The following is an 18,356-nucleotide window of genomic DNA, read 5'->3' as shown; positions in this document are numbered from 1 at the left end:
ATGGTCTTGGGCACCATTGCATGAATCAGCTGTCTCAAACAAGGAAAATATTACCAACAGTGAAAATCACAACCAGATCAAGCCACAGATTGATGATGGCTTAAGAAAAAGTGAAGGTTCTGGAACCCCCCGCCCCCCACCAGCTTCCTTGTTACCAAGCTGGAGCAGTTTTTTTTTTCTTTTTTTTTGAACTTTCATCCTTCTTTTATGAATTTTATCAATAAAAAGAGATTTTCCATGGAAGGAAACATATAGAGGGAGAAATACAAAAACAGACAATTGAAACAATAATATTAAGTTGTTAGACCCTCATATTTTCCAAAATTTATTTAACACCCTGCTTTGTTTAAACACATTTTTTCCATGCAACAAAATATAGTCCAGTACACAAATTACACAAAATCCAAGGTATATCTTTATTACAAAAACTATTTACATATTCACTAATACAGTTAAAAGTAACCATACATCATACATAATATATTAACAAATAGCCTACCTTAATCACATATGAGAATAGTCTACAGCTTATAAAAAAAAATACTTTTGATAACACAGAACATTGATATTGCCTTATAATTTTAATAATTCTTCCCGTTTTTCTTTGCCTCTGAGTATTGCACTCTTGAACAATTTACAATACAAATGAATTGATGCAGCAGTATCGTCATTGCCTGGAACAGGGTATGTGATAAGATTAGGGTTACAATTTGTGTCAACGACTCCTACTGTAGGAATGAGCATTTTTGCTGCATCTTTAATACCTGTATGTTGTTGTAAGCCAGAGTCTAGTGTGTTTAGGAAAATAAGGAGATCTGGTAGTCTTGTAACGCAGCCAAACGAAACTGCTGAATTTGTTAAGGTTCCTTGGTACCAGAAACGTGTGTGGGCATATTCTCCACATTCTTTAGCACAGTTTTCTACGGTAATCTGAAATAAACAAAATTTTTTTCATTAAATCCATTACATTTACCACAAACTGTTGCCATTAGTATTCAAGAATAACACATTTGATAGTTACAGTCTACACATTTTCTATTAATGAACAGTTTCTATTAATGAACAAAAGTAAAAATCTTTTCAGACCCTGAATAAAGGCACTCAGCCATAATTGTTCCCATGGAAATTCAAACCCCTGCCTTTTCTTGATAAGTATTTCTCAGTGTGAATGGGGGCTGGGGAGGTATCCCACTGACTTGCTATGAGCCAACACTTTCTCTTCAGCCTTGAATGAGTATGGATGTGTATTGAATGCTGTTGAAACTTGATTTTCTTTACTGTGTGTACAGTATTTGTCTTGTTTACATGAAGAGTGCTAAACAAAAGTAAAGAATGGATGTGAATAGGTGTGTGGCTGCTCTATGTCCTGTCTGGTATAAACATTTTTACTCATTCTGCAGTCCTGTGAAAAGTGTGCTGGCTGGTCTTCACAGTATGGCAAAAAATGGAGGACAGCATTTGTTGGTGTCTTCTGGGTCTGGGTGCATGGAGCTTTTAATACTATGCCCTTGACATTGCTGAAGCTTTTTGGTGCCTTCCTCCTGGAATGCCCTCCCTCTCTCCCTTCCTCTTTTGCTCATTCTTCTCTGATTTGGTTAGAAGGGGGTACATGCATGAAGGCAAGTAGCATGCTCTCAAACAGTCATGGGCAGGTAAGACCATAACACACATGAACTTTGATAGTCACTGCCTATCCCTGTTACATTAGCTGCTCCTGGTATGTCTGCATCATTGGAGCACCTGCAGCTGATGTCGCCCACCTCACAAACCTTCTCACAAGAAGGTCCATTGGACTTCAAGTGAGCACCGTTTCTCAGGGTTTGTGGCAGTGTTCGCTTACCCAGGCCAGGGTTGACATAAGATTTTCTGAGGTGCTTGTAACCCCGTGAATCTCTGTTTCTTCCAAGGCAAGAGGATTGCAGTGGACTTTTCCTCTGTTCATACTTCAGCCAAAGTATACAAAAAGAAAATGGTACTACCTTCTCACTCGGCCCACTCAGCTCACTCAGGTGGTTAGGCAGTGACTACTGCCAGGTAGGCGAGAATGCCCGGATGTCAACATTACAGTTTGCCTTTCGGTCCAGGTTCAGATTGAGGGGTGGCATGAAGCGGGCATAATATGTAATATAAAGGACCTCAGGTTTGTATAGTTAGGAAAAATACAATTTACTTTCAAAAATTGTGGTTTGTTCCAACACGATATACAAACCGTCGGTCCTTTACATTAGGAAGACTCACTGGTTGGAGGGAGGAATCTGAGTGAGTCACCTGAAATGACTGGAGTTCTGCACACCTGGGCTACTCCTCATGGTTGAAAGAGCGAGGAGGAGTACCATGCCTCTAACATATGATCAGAGTGTAGGGACTGCAAGATCAAATGTCAGATACTGGACCTTTTCCAATGAGTGAGGAAACGTAACTCCTATGAAATAGGCTGGAAGGATCTAGAGTCGGAGGCAGTAAGGAAAAGCCGAGATAGGGTTCCCTTATTGTCAGTCTCTCCTTCCTCCCCTTGCTAGAGGAAGGAACGGAACTGCTTCTAGGATTCTATAAGAAAAACAGAACGGGTGCTCGATGTGTAGTCTTACTGCATCAGCGCCAGGTCCAGCAGCAATTCGTTCGAGTCCTATTCTCATCCTGAAGGAGAAGAAGTTGGAGGATGGGGAAGGAGGAGGAAGAGAGTCCAGTCGCTCTTGGAATCCTTCTCACTTCCAGAACCAACAACTTAGGTGAGATGCTACTCATCCTCTTGAAGGAGTCTGGTAAGACAACACAACTTGTTGAGCAGCCACCACAGGGCCAAGGAAAAAAGGTTCCAAGGGCCTGTGGGCAAGACCACAGGAAGACAAGAGTGTGGTCTATGAGACCAAGTCTTGCTTTCATACCAACAGAAACTTCCGGAATGCGAGTGATGGACCAAGCCATCGACTTCATGAGCTCTCGGGTGGAAGGTACCGGTATCGTCGTCGTCTTCAGCTGCCGAATACCTCCTTGGTCGCTTCATGAAGTCAGGAGGAAGATGTGTCATTAGACACTTCTTCCTTGGGAGAGAGAGTACTAGCAAAAACGTTGATGACATCCAGGTTAAGAATGTCAAGCCTTTCGTTAAATACCACAGCTCCCTAACCCTTTAACGCCGACTGGACGTATTTTACGTCGACAAAAGTTGTCTGCTGGGTGCTGAGTGGACGTAAAATACGTCGACAACAAAAAGTTTTTTTAAATCTTCGCAGAAAAATACTTATAGGCCTCGTTTACGAAAAATTTTAAATCACGCGCTTGAGGGATGCTGAGAGTTCACGGATCATGCTGTTTTGTTTACAAGCGTGACCCAGCTACGCATGCGCGAATTTCTTTCTTCTCGCACTACAGAGTATCAGCGACTCATCGTCAGAGAGCAATTTCTTGACGCATTCGTGTTTTGCCAAACTTGTGTTAGTGTTAACATGTTTGTGACGCAATAGGACGTACGCAGAGATGTCCCAACGTCGTCAGGACTCTGAAAGGCACGTACTGCCTGTCGGTAGTGAGTGTGTGAGATGCGTTTTAGACTTGGATGCTGGAGAGGGACCAAGCACCCAAGGTGATCCATCTTTTCAATGCCGTGTTGTACGGACATGTGTGGCCGAAAGTGACTGTGGGCCCCAAGGGCCATACCCTGTGCCTTTTACGACCCCTAGGAAACATCGGGGTGTCCTGAGAGGCATTCGTAAACATTTGGGAGGCCTCCAACAAAAGGACACTGATGAATACTTGTTGGAGCTCAATCGAGAGCAGGTGGAAAGTCCTCATTTTTATGGCAGTTGGTCATCCAGTGATGAGGACATCACGCCCGATGACAGTGATGACGAGTATTTTCCCCTAATGTCCGTACGAGAGCCAGAGCATGAAAGTGAACTCAGTGGTTTCAATGCTTATGAGGGAGAGTCTGAGGAGGAGGCGGTACCTATTGTGGCTGGTGGGGACGAGACAGAAAGTGATGGTGAAAGTGAGGGAGATGGGCCAGTGGGGGTGATTGATTGATTAATTGAGGGTTATCTGGCACAACTACCAGGGTCACCGACGCGAATACTAAGTGTGATCTTTTCATTTTCATAGTATGTTATAAAAATTAAAATTAAAATTCTGCTAAAAAGAACTACATATAAATTTTATTAAAAAGGAAAAACAAAAGAAAACTAGCTAAAATAAATAAATAAATATATAAAATTCTGCTAAAAAGAACTATTAATAGATTTGATCAGATAAACAGTATAACTTTTAGAAAAAATATATATATATATATAATTAAGACAGCACAGCTGTCAAATATATTTGAGAAGACCAGCTTCTTTGATAAAAGAGATAACATTATTAATACACATACTTTCTCCCAACAGTTTTGCCATGTTATAAATTACCACCTGCTTCACTGCTATTTGATAAAAAATCATTCCTAAGTTCCACCAGACTGGGACACTCAACCAGCAAATGCCTAACAGTCAGTGGAACCAAGCAATCATCACAGAAGGGCTAATTCTCCCCATTCATCACAAAGCCGTGAGTTAAACGTGTATGGCCAATACGTAATCTACACAATACAACCTCCCACTTCCAACGGGGGGGGGGTGAAGTTGTGCCCTTGCACGCGCACGTGCCCGTAGAAGGTCGCAACATTGCGGCAGCCTAGGTGAAGGCCGTTCGTCCGAAAGTGATGAGGGGTGGTTGGAGGACCCCATCCCACCTAACATGCACCCATTCACGGCAGTACCTGGACTGACTGTCCCAGTGCCTCTCACTGCACTGGGGTCATTCAGCTCTTCCTTATGCGGGAATTGCTGGAATACCTCGTTGCAGAGATGGCGATTACTCTCGGTACTGCCGTGAGGAACTGCAGACGACGTTGTCGTACCGATGGCAGGGCTGCAACCTCACGGACATGGCGCATTTTTTGGGGCTCCACATTTTTTTTGGAATGAGGCCTGCTGCCGACATCAGGCAATATTGGAGGCGGAATTTTTTTTTAAGTACGCCCAATGTGCCCGGCATTATGCCCCGTGATAGTTTCCTGGCGTTGGACAGGTACAGGCAGTCTCCGGTTTATGACGGGGGTTCCGTTCTGACGACGCGTTGTAAGCCAAAAATCGTCGTAAACCGGAAAAATCGTCGAAAATGAAAATGACATAACCATTTTTATTGAGTCTTTCATAGAGAGAAGAGAGAGAGAGAGAGAGAGAGAGAGAGAGAGAATCTTTGAGAGAATTATATTATTAGAGAGAGAGAGAGAGAGAGAGAGAGAGAGAGAGATCTTTTCAAACAGAGAGAGAGGGAGAGCGTTTATCTCTTTAATCTCTCCAGGAATGTTAATCCATTTCTCTTTACTGCGACCGACAACAAAAAATTGTTTTTTTCTTTGTCTTCCAAAGATGTATGCTACTACTTTTGCTAAGCATTTTTAAAGCACCATGAACACACACACACACACACACACACACACACACACACACACACACAGTGTGCATAGGTAAAGAGACTCAAATTAGCAGTATCTTTTTCTGAGAGTGAAGGGCTGAACTTAGTATCTATTTATAATATATCTATCCATTTCTCATAGAGAGAGAGAGAGAGAGAGAGGAGAAACTGATCTTCTAAACTCAGTCTGCTTTGAAAATGCATAAATGTTGTAATTTCAGTATACTGTATTATTATTATTTAATTTAATCTTATTAATATTTGAAAATTTGTACTTATTATTAGGTAGTCATTTATACATCATAAAACGTAGTTAGTCGTCATCTTTTTTGTTAGAAAAATCTTATGTCATTCTCTCTCTCAGGAGAGAAAAAACACTAAGCACCCTTTTATAGTATCTATTTATAAAGCTATCTAAAATCCACCCTTCCTGCCAATAGCATGTCTCATAAGGAGGGCGGGAAGGGAAGAGTTGTTATTGGCTAGTCCTGCCAGCCAATAGCGTATCGATGGAGAAAGGGGTTGCTGAGCTCTGTTACTGGCTAAAATCCTCCGAGTCTATCGCTTAAGCCTACTCAAAGCAAAAAAAAATTGTCATAAATGGGATTTTAGTATATTTTATGTTTATATACAGGTAGTATTATTATTATTTAATAATTAATCTTAGCAATTAATATCGATACGACAATATTTTGAAAATAATTTTTAAATTTGAAAACTTGGCAACAACGTTATTAGCGTCACGTATAGGTACATTAATTCAATGTCACTTGCTCGTTGTTTCAGTGTTCGTTTGCATCAGGTAGTGCAAACGATAATTTGTCTTACGATAATCAGTTTACTGGAGTTAGCAATTAATACAACAACAATATTTAGAAAATATTTTTAAATTTCGAGTCAAGCAACAGCGTACACTACAATTGCCGGAATCAGGCAGCAAGAAAGAAAAACACAATAGACAACCTCCATCTTTTATTCCATCTTCTAGTTAAAAAGTAAGAGAATAATAAAAGCATTGTTAGTAACCTTATACTCTTGCGAAAATCGTATAGTACAACCGCGAGACTGTTGTTTTGCTAATAACCAAATCGGATAACAACTGTTTTGCTTGTATTTCAACCATCGTACTGTTAAACAATTATCGTAGTTATATTAAAAATGACGTTAAGTACTGATATGTTTTTACACTACCCTTATCCGCTTTGGAGAAAAGATCGGCAAGGAAATATACTGCTACAGTAAAATTAAGCTTCAAGTTGTAGCTGACGCTGAGAAAAGAATGTTCAAGCTGCTAATGACTATAAATTATCGGGCAACATGGATGAAACTCGACCGCAAATAAAATTGGAAAGTATTTTAATCAAAACTACTGGACATGAAAGAACACATATTACTGCTGTTTTCATTGGCTGGTATGATGATGAAATCAGAGAAAATAGCGAACCTTGATTTTTTTGTTTACACAAAACAAAGCCAGCCGCAACGTCATCTACTAACATGGAAAATAATTTCACAACGAGACATATTTAAGGGTTATAACAAAAAATACACATGTCCCTTATAAATAAAGTATCTAGAGATTCATTTACTACTTCTTGAAGCAAGAAATGCCTCTGAACCGAGTTAAATGCATCAAAATAAAGACGCGTGATCGATTCGCCAAAACATTTGATAAGCCTGATCGAATTTATAATGCAAAAGCAATAAAAATATTTACGATTGGATACAGTGTAGTAAAGCATAACATTTTAAAAGATCCATGGAAAAGATGATTCGGATGTTTGTATAATACGTGTTATGTGAAAATAGAATACAGTATAATGTTATATGATACTGTATAGGCCAGGCCTTGTTTGTTATTCAATTTCTTTAATGATGTCAGTCTGATTGAACCTGCAGAATTAGCTGACACTAATAATTACTATACCATATATGTATAAAGTATACTGTGTAGTGTAGGCTAGGCTACCATATATGTATAGATGGTACTGATTACCCTAAATATTCGAAAAGAAAATTTTTTTTCAACAATTTTTTGGAACCTAACCCCATCGTAAGTAGGGAATACCTGTATAGTAGTCGATATTTCTTTGAAGGATGTATGCAGTACAGAGAGAGATATGGGCAGTTGGACTTACTTAAATCTCAAAAGTGAAATTATTCGGGGACACAGAGAGAGAGAATGAAGTGATTACATCGGTAAGCAGTTTTATGATTTCACGGGATTTTAATTTAACTTTTATCGATACTTTGTTGTGGATACCTTAATATTAATATTTTAAAATTAGTGAACAATTTTTTCTTCATGATAAAAAAATGTATGGAGTCATGAAAATAAAATAAAAATCAGTAATTAGTGAATATTGCTCTATGAAAAATTCCGCGAATGTAAATGTTCTTCCGTCGTATGCGTTGGACACCGAGTCATCCCAAATATTACCGTCGAGAATCACAAGAAAACTTTAATTTTAATCCTTTGGGTGTCTTGAAAACAACGAATCCTGCATTTATATTGAGTTTTTCATAATAACAACCCTCCTGATATTGACCATTCTGCTATTTTGGATGCATATTTCTTCCGATCCTCGTCGGACTGGCGCCGTCCGAAATACCGTCGAAAATCGTAAGAAAACCTTACTTTTAATCCTTTGGGTGTCTTGAAAACAACGAATCCTGCATTTATATTGAGTTTCTCATAATGAAAACCCTCCAAATATTGACCATTCTGCTGTTTTGGATGCATATTTCTTCCGATCGTCATCGGACTGGCGCCGTCCGAAATACCGTCGAAAATCGTAAGAAAACCTTACTTTTAATCCTTTGGGTGTCTTGAAAACAACGAATCCTGCATTTATATTGAGCTTCTCATGATAAAAACCCTCCAAATATTGACCATTCTGCTGTTTTGGATGCATATTTCTTCCGATCGTCGTTGGACTGGCGTCGTCTGAAATACTGTCGAAAATCGTAAAAAAAACCTTACTTTTATTCCTTTGGGTGCCTTGAAAACAATTTATCCCGCATTTACATTGAGTTTTTCAACAGAAAACAATCCAAAATTGACCATTCTGCCATTCTGGAGCCATATTTCTTCCGTCGGACCAGCGTTGTCAGCGTCGTAAACCTGGAACATGCGTTGTAACCCAGGAAATAATTTTTTTATGAATATATTTGAAAAGCGTCGTAAACTCGGAACGTTGTAAGCCAAGACCGTCGTAAACTGGAGACTGTCTGTATTTCAACGCCTTCAACCGAAGGGCCATACCCCGGAATAACCCAGATCGCCTCATCTTAGTCCACCCAGTGTTGGAGTACATTCGTGAACGGTGCCAGTTTCTCGTGGTTCCTTCCAAGAACCTTTCTTTGGATGAGGGGATGATGCCATACAAAGGACGTCTAAGCATAAAAGTGTACAACCCCAAGAAGCCAAAGAAATATGGTGTGAAGTTATTTTTTATTACGGAATCCAACGCTGGATACGTCATTGACTTCTCTGTGTATTCCGGGGTCTTCTCCACGCTGCGTGACACTCTTCAGTCTTGTGGATCGTTCCCGTAACCAGGGATACCACCTGTTTATGGATAATTATTATAACTCGGTATCCCTGGCCCAGGAACTGGATGAAGCAGGTGCACGTGCACGTCAGTGGTACCCTTCGGTTGGTGCATGGGGCCCCGAATGTCCTCAAGAGGTTTGCTAGCCACCTGCAACATCTGGCAAGAGGAGAGACAGAGTGGCAGCGGAAGGGAGATGTCTTCGTCATCTGTTGAAAGGGGGTCTGACTCATGCCCATGATTACGACCAGTCATGAGCCCATCCAAGAAGAGGTCATTCAGCGGAAGAAGACACATCGGCAGGACCGAGTCACATATGAGGGGTTTCGTGCCCAACGGCCTACTGTCATCGGGCACTACAATAGGCACGTGGGAGGAGTTGATCTCTTTGATCAACTCGTCCAGTATTATCCCTTCGCCAGGAGAACCAGGAGGTGGACACAGAAGCTCCTCAAATACCTCCTTCAGTTGGCCCTCCAAAGTTAAGTATACCTTAGTTTTACCAGACCACTGAGCTGATTAACAGCTCTCCTAGGGCTGGCCCGAAGGATTAGACTTATTTTACGTTGGCCCTCCAGAATGCCTACATCCTCTACTGTGGGTACAATTCGGACACCCGGAGGTTGTCCCACATCCAGTTTCTCAAGGTGGCCGGGAATGCCCTCATAAACTTCAATCCTGAGGAGTGGCCTTCCAACACCGGCCCCCTGCCCCGAGCTCCAGATCTGCCCCGAGAGGATAGGGCAGATGTCGCTAGGAGGGCCAACCTCGGTCGTCTTGCTCCTGCCGACGCCGTCCCTGCTGCCGCCGCCCCTGCTGTCCCTGCTGCCGCCCTTCCTGACATTCCAATGTCCCGTCGGGTAGTGGACCCTGTGTGTCGGCTGCAGGCAGGGGATCACACACTGGAGCCCCTAGAAGGGCGTAAGCAGAAACAGTGCTGGTGTGCCATATGAATGGCAGAAGAAGAGACACCCGGTTCGTCTGTCGCACCTGCAAGGTAGCACTTTGCAGGATCGGGGAGTGTGACCACAAATACCACACTGCGGTCATATATTGGAGTGCGCCTACCCGAGGGACACTTGAGGGCGCAGCGGACCGCCGAAGGGTGGCCCATCTGCAATAAGGGTGCGCGTCTCCCTCCTCCACCTGTACCTCATCATGTTGAGAGGAAAAAAATGCAAGACTCTTCAATGGAGGAGGGATGTGTGCAATTTCATGTAGAATACAACAAAAAAAACTTCATGGTTGTAGCTTTTATTGGTTTTGAAATATTTTTATATAAATCACGATAAGTGCCAAAATTTCAACCTTCGGTCAACTTTGACTTGACCGAAATGGTCGAAAAATGCAATTGTAAGCTAAAACTCTTACATTCTAGTAATATTCAATCATTTACCTTCATTTTGCAACAAACGGGAAGTCTCTAGCACAATATTTCGATTTATGGTGAATTTTTGAAAAAACTTTTTCCTTACCTCCACGTGCACTAACTCTGCTGAAAATCTCAGAATTTCTTTAGTCACTTTGTCGTAATTTTTGCACCGTTTTCTATTATCTGTTACATAAAGTTTTATACATGAAAATGTGCACAATTTCATGTAGAATACAACAAAGAGTAACTCATGGTTGTAGCTTTTATCAGGTTTGAAATATTTTTGTATAAATCATGATAAGTGCCAAAATTTCAACCTTCAGTCAACTTTGACTCGACCGAAATGGTAAAAAAATGCAATTGTAAGCTAAAACTCTTACATTCTACTAATATTCAATCATTTACCTTCATTTTACAACAAATTGGAAGTCTCTAGCACAATATTTCGATTTATGGTGAATTTTTGAAAAAAACTTTTTCCTTACCTCCGCCCATGCTAACTCTGCTGAAAATCTCAGAATTTCTTTAGTCACTTTGTCATAATTTTTGCACCATTTTCTATTAGCCGTTACATAAAGTTTTATACATGAAAATGTGTGCAATTTCATGTAGAATACAACAAAAAATAACTCATGGTTGTCGCTTTTATCAGTTTTGAAATATTTTCATATAAATCACGAAGTACCAAAATTTCAACCTTCGGTCAACTTTGACTCTACCGAAATGGTCGGAAAAAGGCAATTTTAAGCTAAAACTCTTACATTCTAGTAATATTTAATCATTTACCTTCATTTGCAACAAACGATAAGTCTCTAGCACAATATTTTGATTTATGGTGAATTTTTGAAAAAAAAAATTTTTTTACGTCCGCACGTTACGAATTCATGCATCATTTTGTTATAATATTTTCTCTGTGTTGCTTTGATCATTTTACAGTTTTATATACCAAAATCATCGCAATTTAGTGTACAATACAATGAAAAAAAAAAACTTATTAGCTTTAACCGTTTTGCTCACAGCGCGATTTGTATACAATTATATACTGTATGAAATTTTTTTTGCAGTCATATATTCCAATATTTATATACGATAATGATATTTTTTTCATTTCTGATGGTTGCATACTAAACTTCAGGCAATGAGAAAAAAAGGAGCACAAAATGAAGTCTTAATCTTAAAAACTAAGCTTGCTGTGATTTTTAGAAAAAAACTTTCTTTCCACTTCAGCGCTAACTCTCAAACCCCGCCAGCATACGCCACACACTTTTGTAAATAGAGGCTTGGCATTTAATGGCTAACAGGACAAAGTAACGAATGATCTGGATCATCGACACAAAGTCCAAGGAGGAGGGGAACAAGAAGGACTCGAACCCGACAGTACATGCCAATTGATTTGGAGTCCACCTACGACATCCGAGAAGGAGTCGAGGTATGATCCCCATCCCTGTTCTTCCATCTTCTACGCCAAGGCTGGAGTAGGATGAGAGATGGTCCTAAGAGGGCACATCTCTATCCGACGACTCTCGTAAGGTGTGTGCAGAGCACGGACAGGAACCCTAAACAAGAGTCACATGCCACAATGCCAGGGAACAGTTCCCCAACTTTTGTTTGACAGCACCCAGGAACAGTTCCCAGACAGCACGACTGAAGAAGCTTCTCGTCCGTAGCTAACTCTCGACTGAGGAGATGAAGGCTACTTCAGACAGAAGACTAGGTTTCAAGGACCTATGTTCTTCACAAATGAAAGGGAGAGAAGCAACCCACGGTGGAGAAGACGAGGAAGTCCAGACTTGAAGAGCGACTCTGACCCGAGAAGAAGTTCCGTCAATGACACCACCAGCGAAGATGGATCCAGTCCCTGGGACAGTGTTGCAGAGGACTTCTAGGGATATCCAGCTACAGGCAGTCCCCGATAACTGAAAATCGGCACTTTTCGGCACCGATAACCCCGAAAATCGCCAAAAAAGCGCCGGAAATCACCGATTTTCGGTTATCATCACACCCCAGAACAGAACCCCCGCCAATAACCGAGGACTGCCTGTATATCCGTTGCCACTCGGCGAGAAAGCCTGTGCTTGCAAGGAAAGCTGGAAGGTCTCCCAGTCCTGAACACACAGGGATGTACTGTTAAGAACCGCTTCTAGTGTAGCTGCTACAGGAGGTTGGGTCAAGCAGAACTCTTCTCGATGCCTCGGCTATCAGGTCGGATGAAGGTGAAGTCTTCAAGTATTTGTCTGTAACTCGGGGCAAGCAATGCTTGTGAACCCCTAGCGAAACGGACAAATACGGAGGGAAAAAACAAAGATATCGAGTTTTCCTCAAAAAGACAACTTGCCTCACCGTAGTAGCCCCTTGTCTGGTATGAAGGAGCAAGAAAAACACTACTGGCTTGTTGTGCAGGGAGGCAACAGAAGGACAGTAGGGGTTTCTCAGTCGAGCAGTCTCTGCATGAATCTTCGTGAAGAAAAGAGTGAGCAGCACGTTCTGTCCCGATCACTCAAGCCCGAGGCCAGGCTTGCCTACCAAAACATCCCCACCAGGAATGCATCTGGTTAATTGAGCTGTCAAGTGTGCAATAGAACACTCGAGTACCTGCAAATGTCGATAGATGAATCAGGAGGAAAAAAATTACCTCTTGTTTGTCGACAAATGCCACTACTGTACTGTGGTTTTGTTGTTCAACGAAACCAGTGAGTGTCGCAAAACTCATCCTGAATTCTAAGACGGCCAAAAGGCTGCCCTGAGCCCAGGACGGTGATGACAAGGTACTAATCGTCTCAGTCACACACCTTCAAGACAAGGTCTTACTGGTGTGTGCCTATTCCTCAATCGGTGAACCCATAAGTAGACACAAGATGTGAGGGGAATATGCAAGCATATTCGAAGGTTCCTTCAATCAAGCATTAGCCTAACTCTTTCCTCATACTTCGAAGAGGAAAGAAGGATGGAGGAACGGAAGCAGACATCCATTCTCCACCATGGGGAAGCTTCTGCAAGATGACAGGGTACTGAGACAATTAGCTCTAATTGGGCTGGCATTTCCGGAATTGGGAGCACAGGAGAGGAGGCGGGATGGAAGTTCGATGAAAAGAATTGCCGAGACCTAAGGGAAATGGATACTTCTCCTGAAGGAATCCATTCCCAGGTCTTGGCAATGTTACTGCCAGTTCCAGAGACTCGATAAGTATCATTTCATCCAGGCATCAGCAGTAGAACTACTTCCGGTCAATACTTCTTCTCTCTCTTTCTTCTTCCCTCCTCCCATATGGGAAAGAGGGTGGAAAGAGACACTGTTATGTGCACTTTCCTAGAAGGAAAGAAGAGGACTATGTGTTCTGCAATCTTCTTCTGAAGCCTAGGACTTCTTAGCTAAGGAGTTGAGGGGGGCTGGCTTGAACTCAAGGTCGAGTCGAGATGACTCAGACCCAAAGGTCTTGGCCGTTGTCCAAAAGATAAGGCAGTGCCCTGGTACGAACCTTGATTACCGAGGTATCTGGCAAATCTCTGAAAGAGAAAGGCAGAACCAGGTAAAGGTTCATTTCTAAGGGTCGAGTCAACTCGGGACTTACGAAACCGGAGATCTGAATTGGAACAAAGTCCTTCTTCTTAGCACCAGAGCTGCCCAAAAACTGCAGTCGGCAAGACCCTTTGAGGCAAGAAGAATTCATATTCTGTCGAGGCAGGGGAGAAGCTTGGTGTCTCGACCTGAATTAACGCCTTCAAAGAAGAGAATTCATCAGGTCGAGAACGCTTGTGGAAGCCAGGACCGCGGCTTTCCACCCTCTCGGCCCCTCAGGAACTGCAAGGGTTGCGAGTGATGAAGATTATTCCTTGGGGGAGCTGTGGTCCTGTCCTGGGGATCCTCGCGCCGATCCATCGGCACGAAGTTCTCTGAAAACACAAGGGCGATCGCAACCTGAAGAGGTAGAGCCTCGCTATTTCCAAAGCGTGAAACTCCTGTACCTCTCCCCTTGGAGGGAGACCTTGACAGATCCCATGAAACCCTCCTCGGCTACCTGGTTATACTACGAGAGAATCGGGGAACCGACACCCAAAGCACGCCAGGCAGCCAAACTCCAAAGAAGTTCATCGGAGCTCTCTTTGTCCGTCTCATGCCTCTCAGAACAACCGAGAGGAGAAGAGAATAGGTGAGGAGAAAGAGTACCCCTACCTGTCCTGCCAGTAAGATAAGCAGGAGAGGCGGACCGTGAGCGATAATCAACCGAAGGAGATTACTGCCACACAGGGGAAGAATCGGAAGAGCAAAAGTTCACTCGAACAGCTGAGAACCCGAATCGGAAAAAACCGAGTAGGGCCGAGCCGAGCCGAACCAAGCCAATCACGCGAACGCGATCCAGCTGGTTGGTATACGGTGGACCAGGAGGCAGGCAGGGCAGCCCGAACCAGTCTTGCAAGCCAAGCGAGCCAGTCTCGTAAGCGTGATCAGGGGCCGAGCCAATCAAGTGAACAAAATCGGAACTGGGCAGGGCGGAACTCGTCTGTCATGAACTTTTGCTAGTTTCCCGAACCCTAAACTCCTTCGAGGCCGAGGTCCCTCAAGAAGAAGGTTCAAAGGGGAACTCTGTGTCTGCTATCTTGCATGCTCTAACCCTCAGGTTCAAGACACAAGAATGAAGCCCGGCCGAGCAACCGAAGCAGCTGGCGGGCAGTATCGAGACACCTGATGTCTCGGCACTTTCTCTCGTCCTGTGCCTCTCGTCAGGAGAGCACTCGTGATTCATAGAATTCGAGCTACCCACGAGACTCCCAAAAATCGGGAGCAACTGCTTTCAGTTTCCTAAGAGATCGAAAGAACCAAGCACAGAACCAGTCTTAGACGCAGACTTCCAAGACTGGCAACGAGGGCGTGGCCTCGAGAGGCCGTGCTCTCGCGACCCCCAAAACGCAAGACCCTACAGGAGAATGGGAATCAATTCCCGCCCGAGGGCGGGAAGAGCCAACGAGAGAAACTTGTCTCCCGGAAGACAGTCCGTCCCTTAGAAGTCCCGCAGGACTCCCAAAGGGAATCTCTTCCCTGCTTCTTCTGGTGTTCGAACCGACAGGATTGAGACACCAGGCTGAGAACCCGACCAAGCACTGGCAAGCACTCGAGGAGCGCTTGTGGTGTTGGCAGGAAGAGCTGAGACACCTGGGTTCCTCGGCCCTTTCTCTTGCACTGCTCCCAAACTGGGCCGAGGAAAATCTCTCCAGACCAGATCAGGATACTCGATATTCCATAGAATCTCGAGCACTCAGAGCAGCTTGTGAACAAGCGCCCAAAACAGACCCCGTCTTAGAGACGAAACCTCTAGGACTGGGAATGGGATCGCAAACTGAGGTCTGCGCACCCACAGCTTCCAAAACACAAAACCCAGGGCTATGCGAATTGGTTTCCTAACCCAAAGGTCGGGAAGAGCCAACGAGAGACCAACCGCCTCCTCGGAAGGAGGCAGTCCCTAGACGTCCAAGGGCATCAAGGGGAAGAAGCATCGTAACCTCTGGGGCAGCTGGCAGGAACACAACGGAAGCAGCCCCGGGCACGACCGCCAGGAGAAGCGGCAGGCATGATCAGGACAGCTGATGCAGGAGCTATTGCAATGGCCAGGAACGTCACTCCCACAAGGCGACTTCCTTCACCTTCACGCCAACATCATCTACAGGATGGCAGACATCATAACCTCCACGGCAGCTGGCAGGAACACAACGGAAGCGGCCCCGGGCACAACCATTAGGAGAAGTAGCAGGCACGATCAGGACAGCTGATGCAGGAGCTATGTTAGCGGTTCAGAAGGCAAGAGCTACTGCAACGGACAGAAATGTCACATGAAAGTCACCAGCAGCGACAGGAACGATCAGGGCGGCTGCAGCAGGAGACCAAGAAGAGCAGCCCAGAGACTGTCGTCGAGCTAACAAGAGTATAACACAGGGAACAGCAGGAGCAGATGAACCACAGATACACCAAAGATAGTGCGACAGCATACATGAAGACCAGCTATGACAGCGATCGATCCACATCGGCGGGAACAGAGTCAGAACGATCCCGACGTCGAAATATGTCATCTAACCAGGTAATGTGGTCGATCCCGAAGCAACACTAAATGAATGTCCGGACTGCTTCATACAAGATAGCCTTTGAGATATCCAGCCAACTACTGCTGTGTCTGCAATGCTCACTGTCAACCTGAAAGAAAAAGCAAAGATGACTAGTAGAGGGAGACTCCTCTCGCTACAAGGGTAACTGCCCTACGCAGCGGGAGGAGGTACTCCCGTGGTCTTTGCCCAACGAGTGAGCGAAGAGGGTGAAGGAGAGAGATCTACTAAAGGGGAGAAGGAAGAACCTATAGGAAGAAAAAAAGGACGGAGGGGAGGCTACCAAGGGCGCCGTGGAAGCGGAACTTACAGACGACGCCCGCAACCTCCCACCCGCCCTGTAGTTCTCCAAGCGCAGGCGGCGAGCAACGCTCAGCATAAGTAGGAAGGAAGTAGTGATGCCCCTTATACACGGAGGGCAGAAGACCAAGAAGGGAAGCGAACTCTTACGTCCCGATCATGTAGGGGAGCGAAGATATTACATCCCAAACCATATCTCTTGAATGTACAGGGGTGCCTTCAGTATCTACATAAAGGGCTGCTGGAAGAGAAGCATTACGACTCGGTTACGCTTCTCAAATTACGCCCTTTGGCCGTCAAACCCAAGACACAGCGCAGGGAACGACGGCTTATGCAAGGTTATCACAAACCATGGGTTTGTATTAATAAATATCAAACACACGTATATATATACAAAAATACAGAAAGATCCCACCAGGATATTAAGAGCTTAACGACAGTCAGGCAGAGAGAACCAAAATCACGTCTGCAACGCATGACGGTCGGAAGCAAACTGGAATGTTTACATCCAGGCAGGCGGGTATTCCCGCCTACCTGGCAGTAGTTACTGCTTAACCATCTTGCTCAAGAGTTTAACGGCCGTTTCCAGCCTATGCTGAAAGTAATTCCTAATGTAAAGGACCGACGGTTTGTATATCATGTCAGAACAAATTAATAATTACTATACCGAGTATGTAAAGAATATATTTTATAGTGTAGGCTAGGCTACCATATGTGTATACATGGTACCTTAGAGTAGGTTACGATGTTAGAGATACGCCTTTCTTATGTTTTTTCCAACAAACGATGGTTATTTTTGGAACCTCTCCCCATCATTTTTTTTTTTAACGTTAGTTTAACCAGACCACTGAGTTTATATTAACTCTCCTAGGGCTGGCCCGAAGGATTAGATGAGCTATTTAAACTCTAATTAAACCTAGCGACATATGTTAATCTAAGAACTAATTAAGTTAATTAGGAATATATTATAAATTATTCTATGAATCTTATATTTTATCGTATAAATGATTAAATTTAAATTTAAGGAATTTTAAAATATTAAAAAGTGAAAATTTGTCATTTTCTGACAGCATATCTTTAAGACAGTCAGGCAGAGAGAACCAAAATCACGTCTTGGAATGTTTACATCCAGGCAGGCGGGTATTCCGCCTACATGGCAGTAGTTACTGCTAACCATCTTGCTCAAGAGTTTAACGGCCGTTTCCAGCCTATGCTGAAAGTAATTCCTAATGTAAAGGACCGACTTTGTATATCATGTCAGAACAAATTAATAATTACTATACCGAGTATGTAAAGAATATATTTTATAGTGTAGGCTAGGCTACCATATGTGTATACATGGTACCTAATACCCTAGAGTAGGTTAGGCGATGTTCGAGATACGTTTTGGTATTTCTTACGTTTTTTCCAACAAACGATGGTTATTTTTTGGAACCTCTCCCCATCATTTTTTTTTTTTAACGTTAGTTTAACCAGACCACTGAGTTTATATTAACTCTCCTAGGGCTGGCCCGAAGGATTAGATGAGCTATTTAAACTCTAATTAAACCTAGCAACATATGTTAATCTAAGAACTAATTAAGTTAATT

The 18,356-nt window shown here is 43.3% G+C and overlaps 1 protein-coding gene across 1 annotated transcript in view; it reads right to left on the bottom strand.

The window, feature by feature from the left end:
* Positions 1 to 402: 402 nt before the first annotated feature.
* mRpS2 (mitochondrial ribosomal protein S2) overlaps positions 403 to 18,356 on the bottom strand; it is a 63,724-nt gene continuing 45,770 nt past the window's right edge. Inside the window, exon 3 of the mRNA XM_067115536.1 lies at positions 403 to 930. Within this exon, the coding sequence (XP_066971637.1) occupies positions 574 to 930 (357 nt within the window). The 3' untranslated portion in view covers positions 403 to 573. The remainder of the gene's footprint in view (positions 931 to 18,356) is intronic.

Source organism: Macrobrachium rosenbergii, chromosome 13 (genome assembly GCF_040412425.1).
Source record: "Macrobrachium rosenbergii isolate ZJJX-2024 chromosome 13, ASM4041242v1, whole genome shotgun sequence".
NCBI lineage: Eukaryota > Metazoa > Arthropoda > Malacostraca > Decapoda > Palaemonidae > Macrobrachium > Macrobrachium rosenbergii.
The sequence above is the reverse complement of the archived record's forward strand: the minus strand, read 5'-3'. Positions and strand labels throughout refer to the sequence as shown.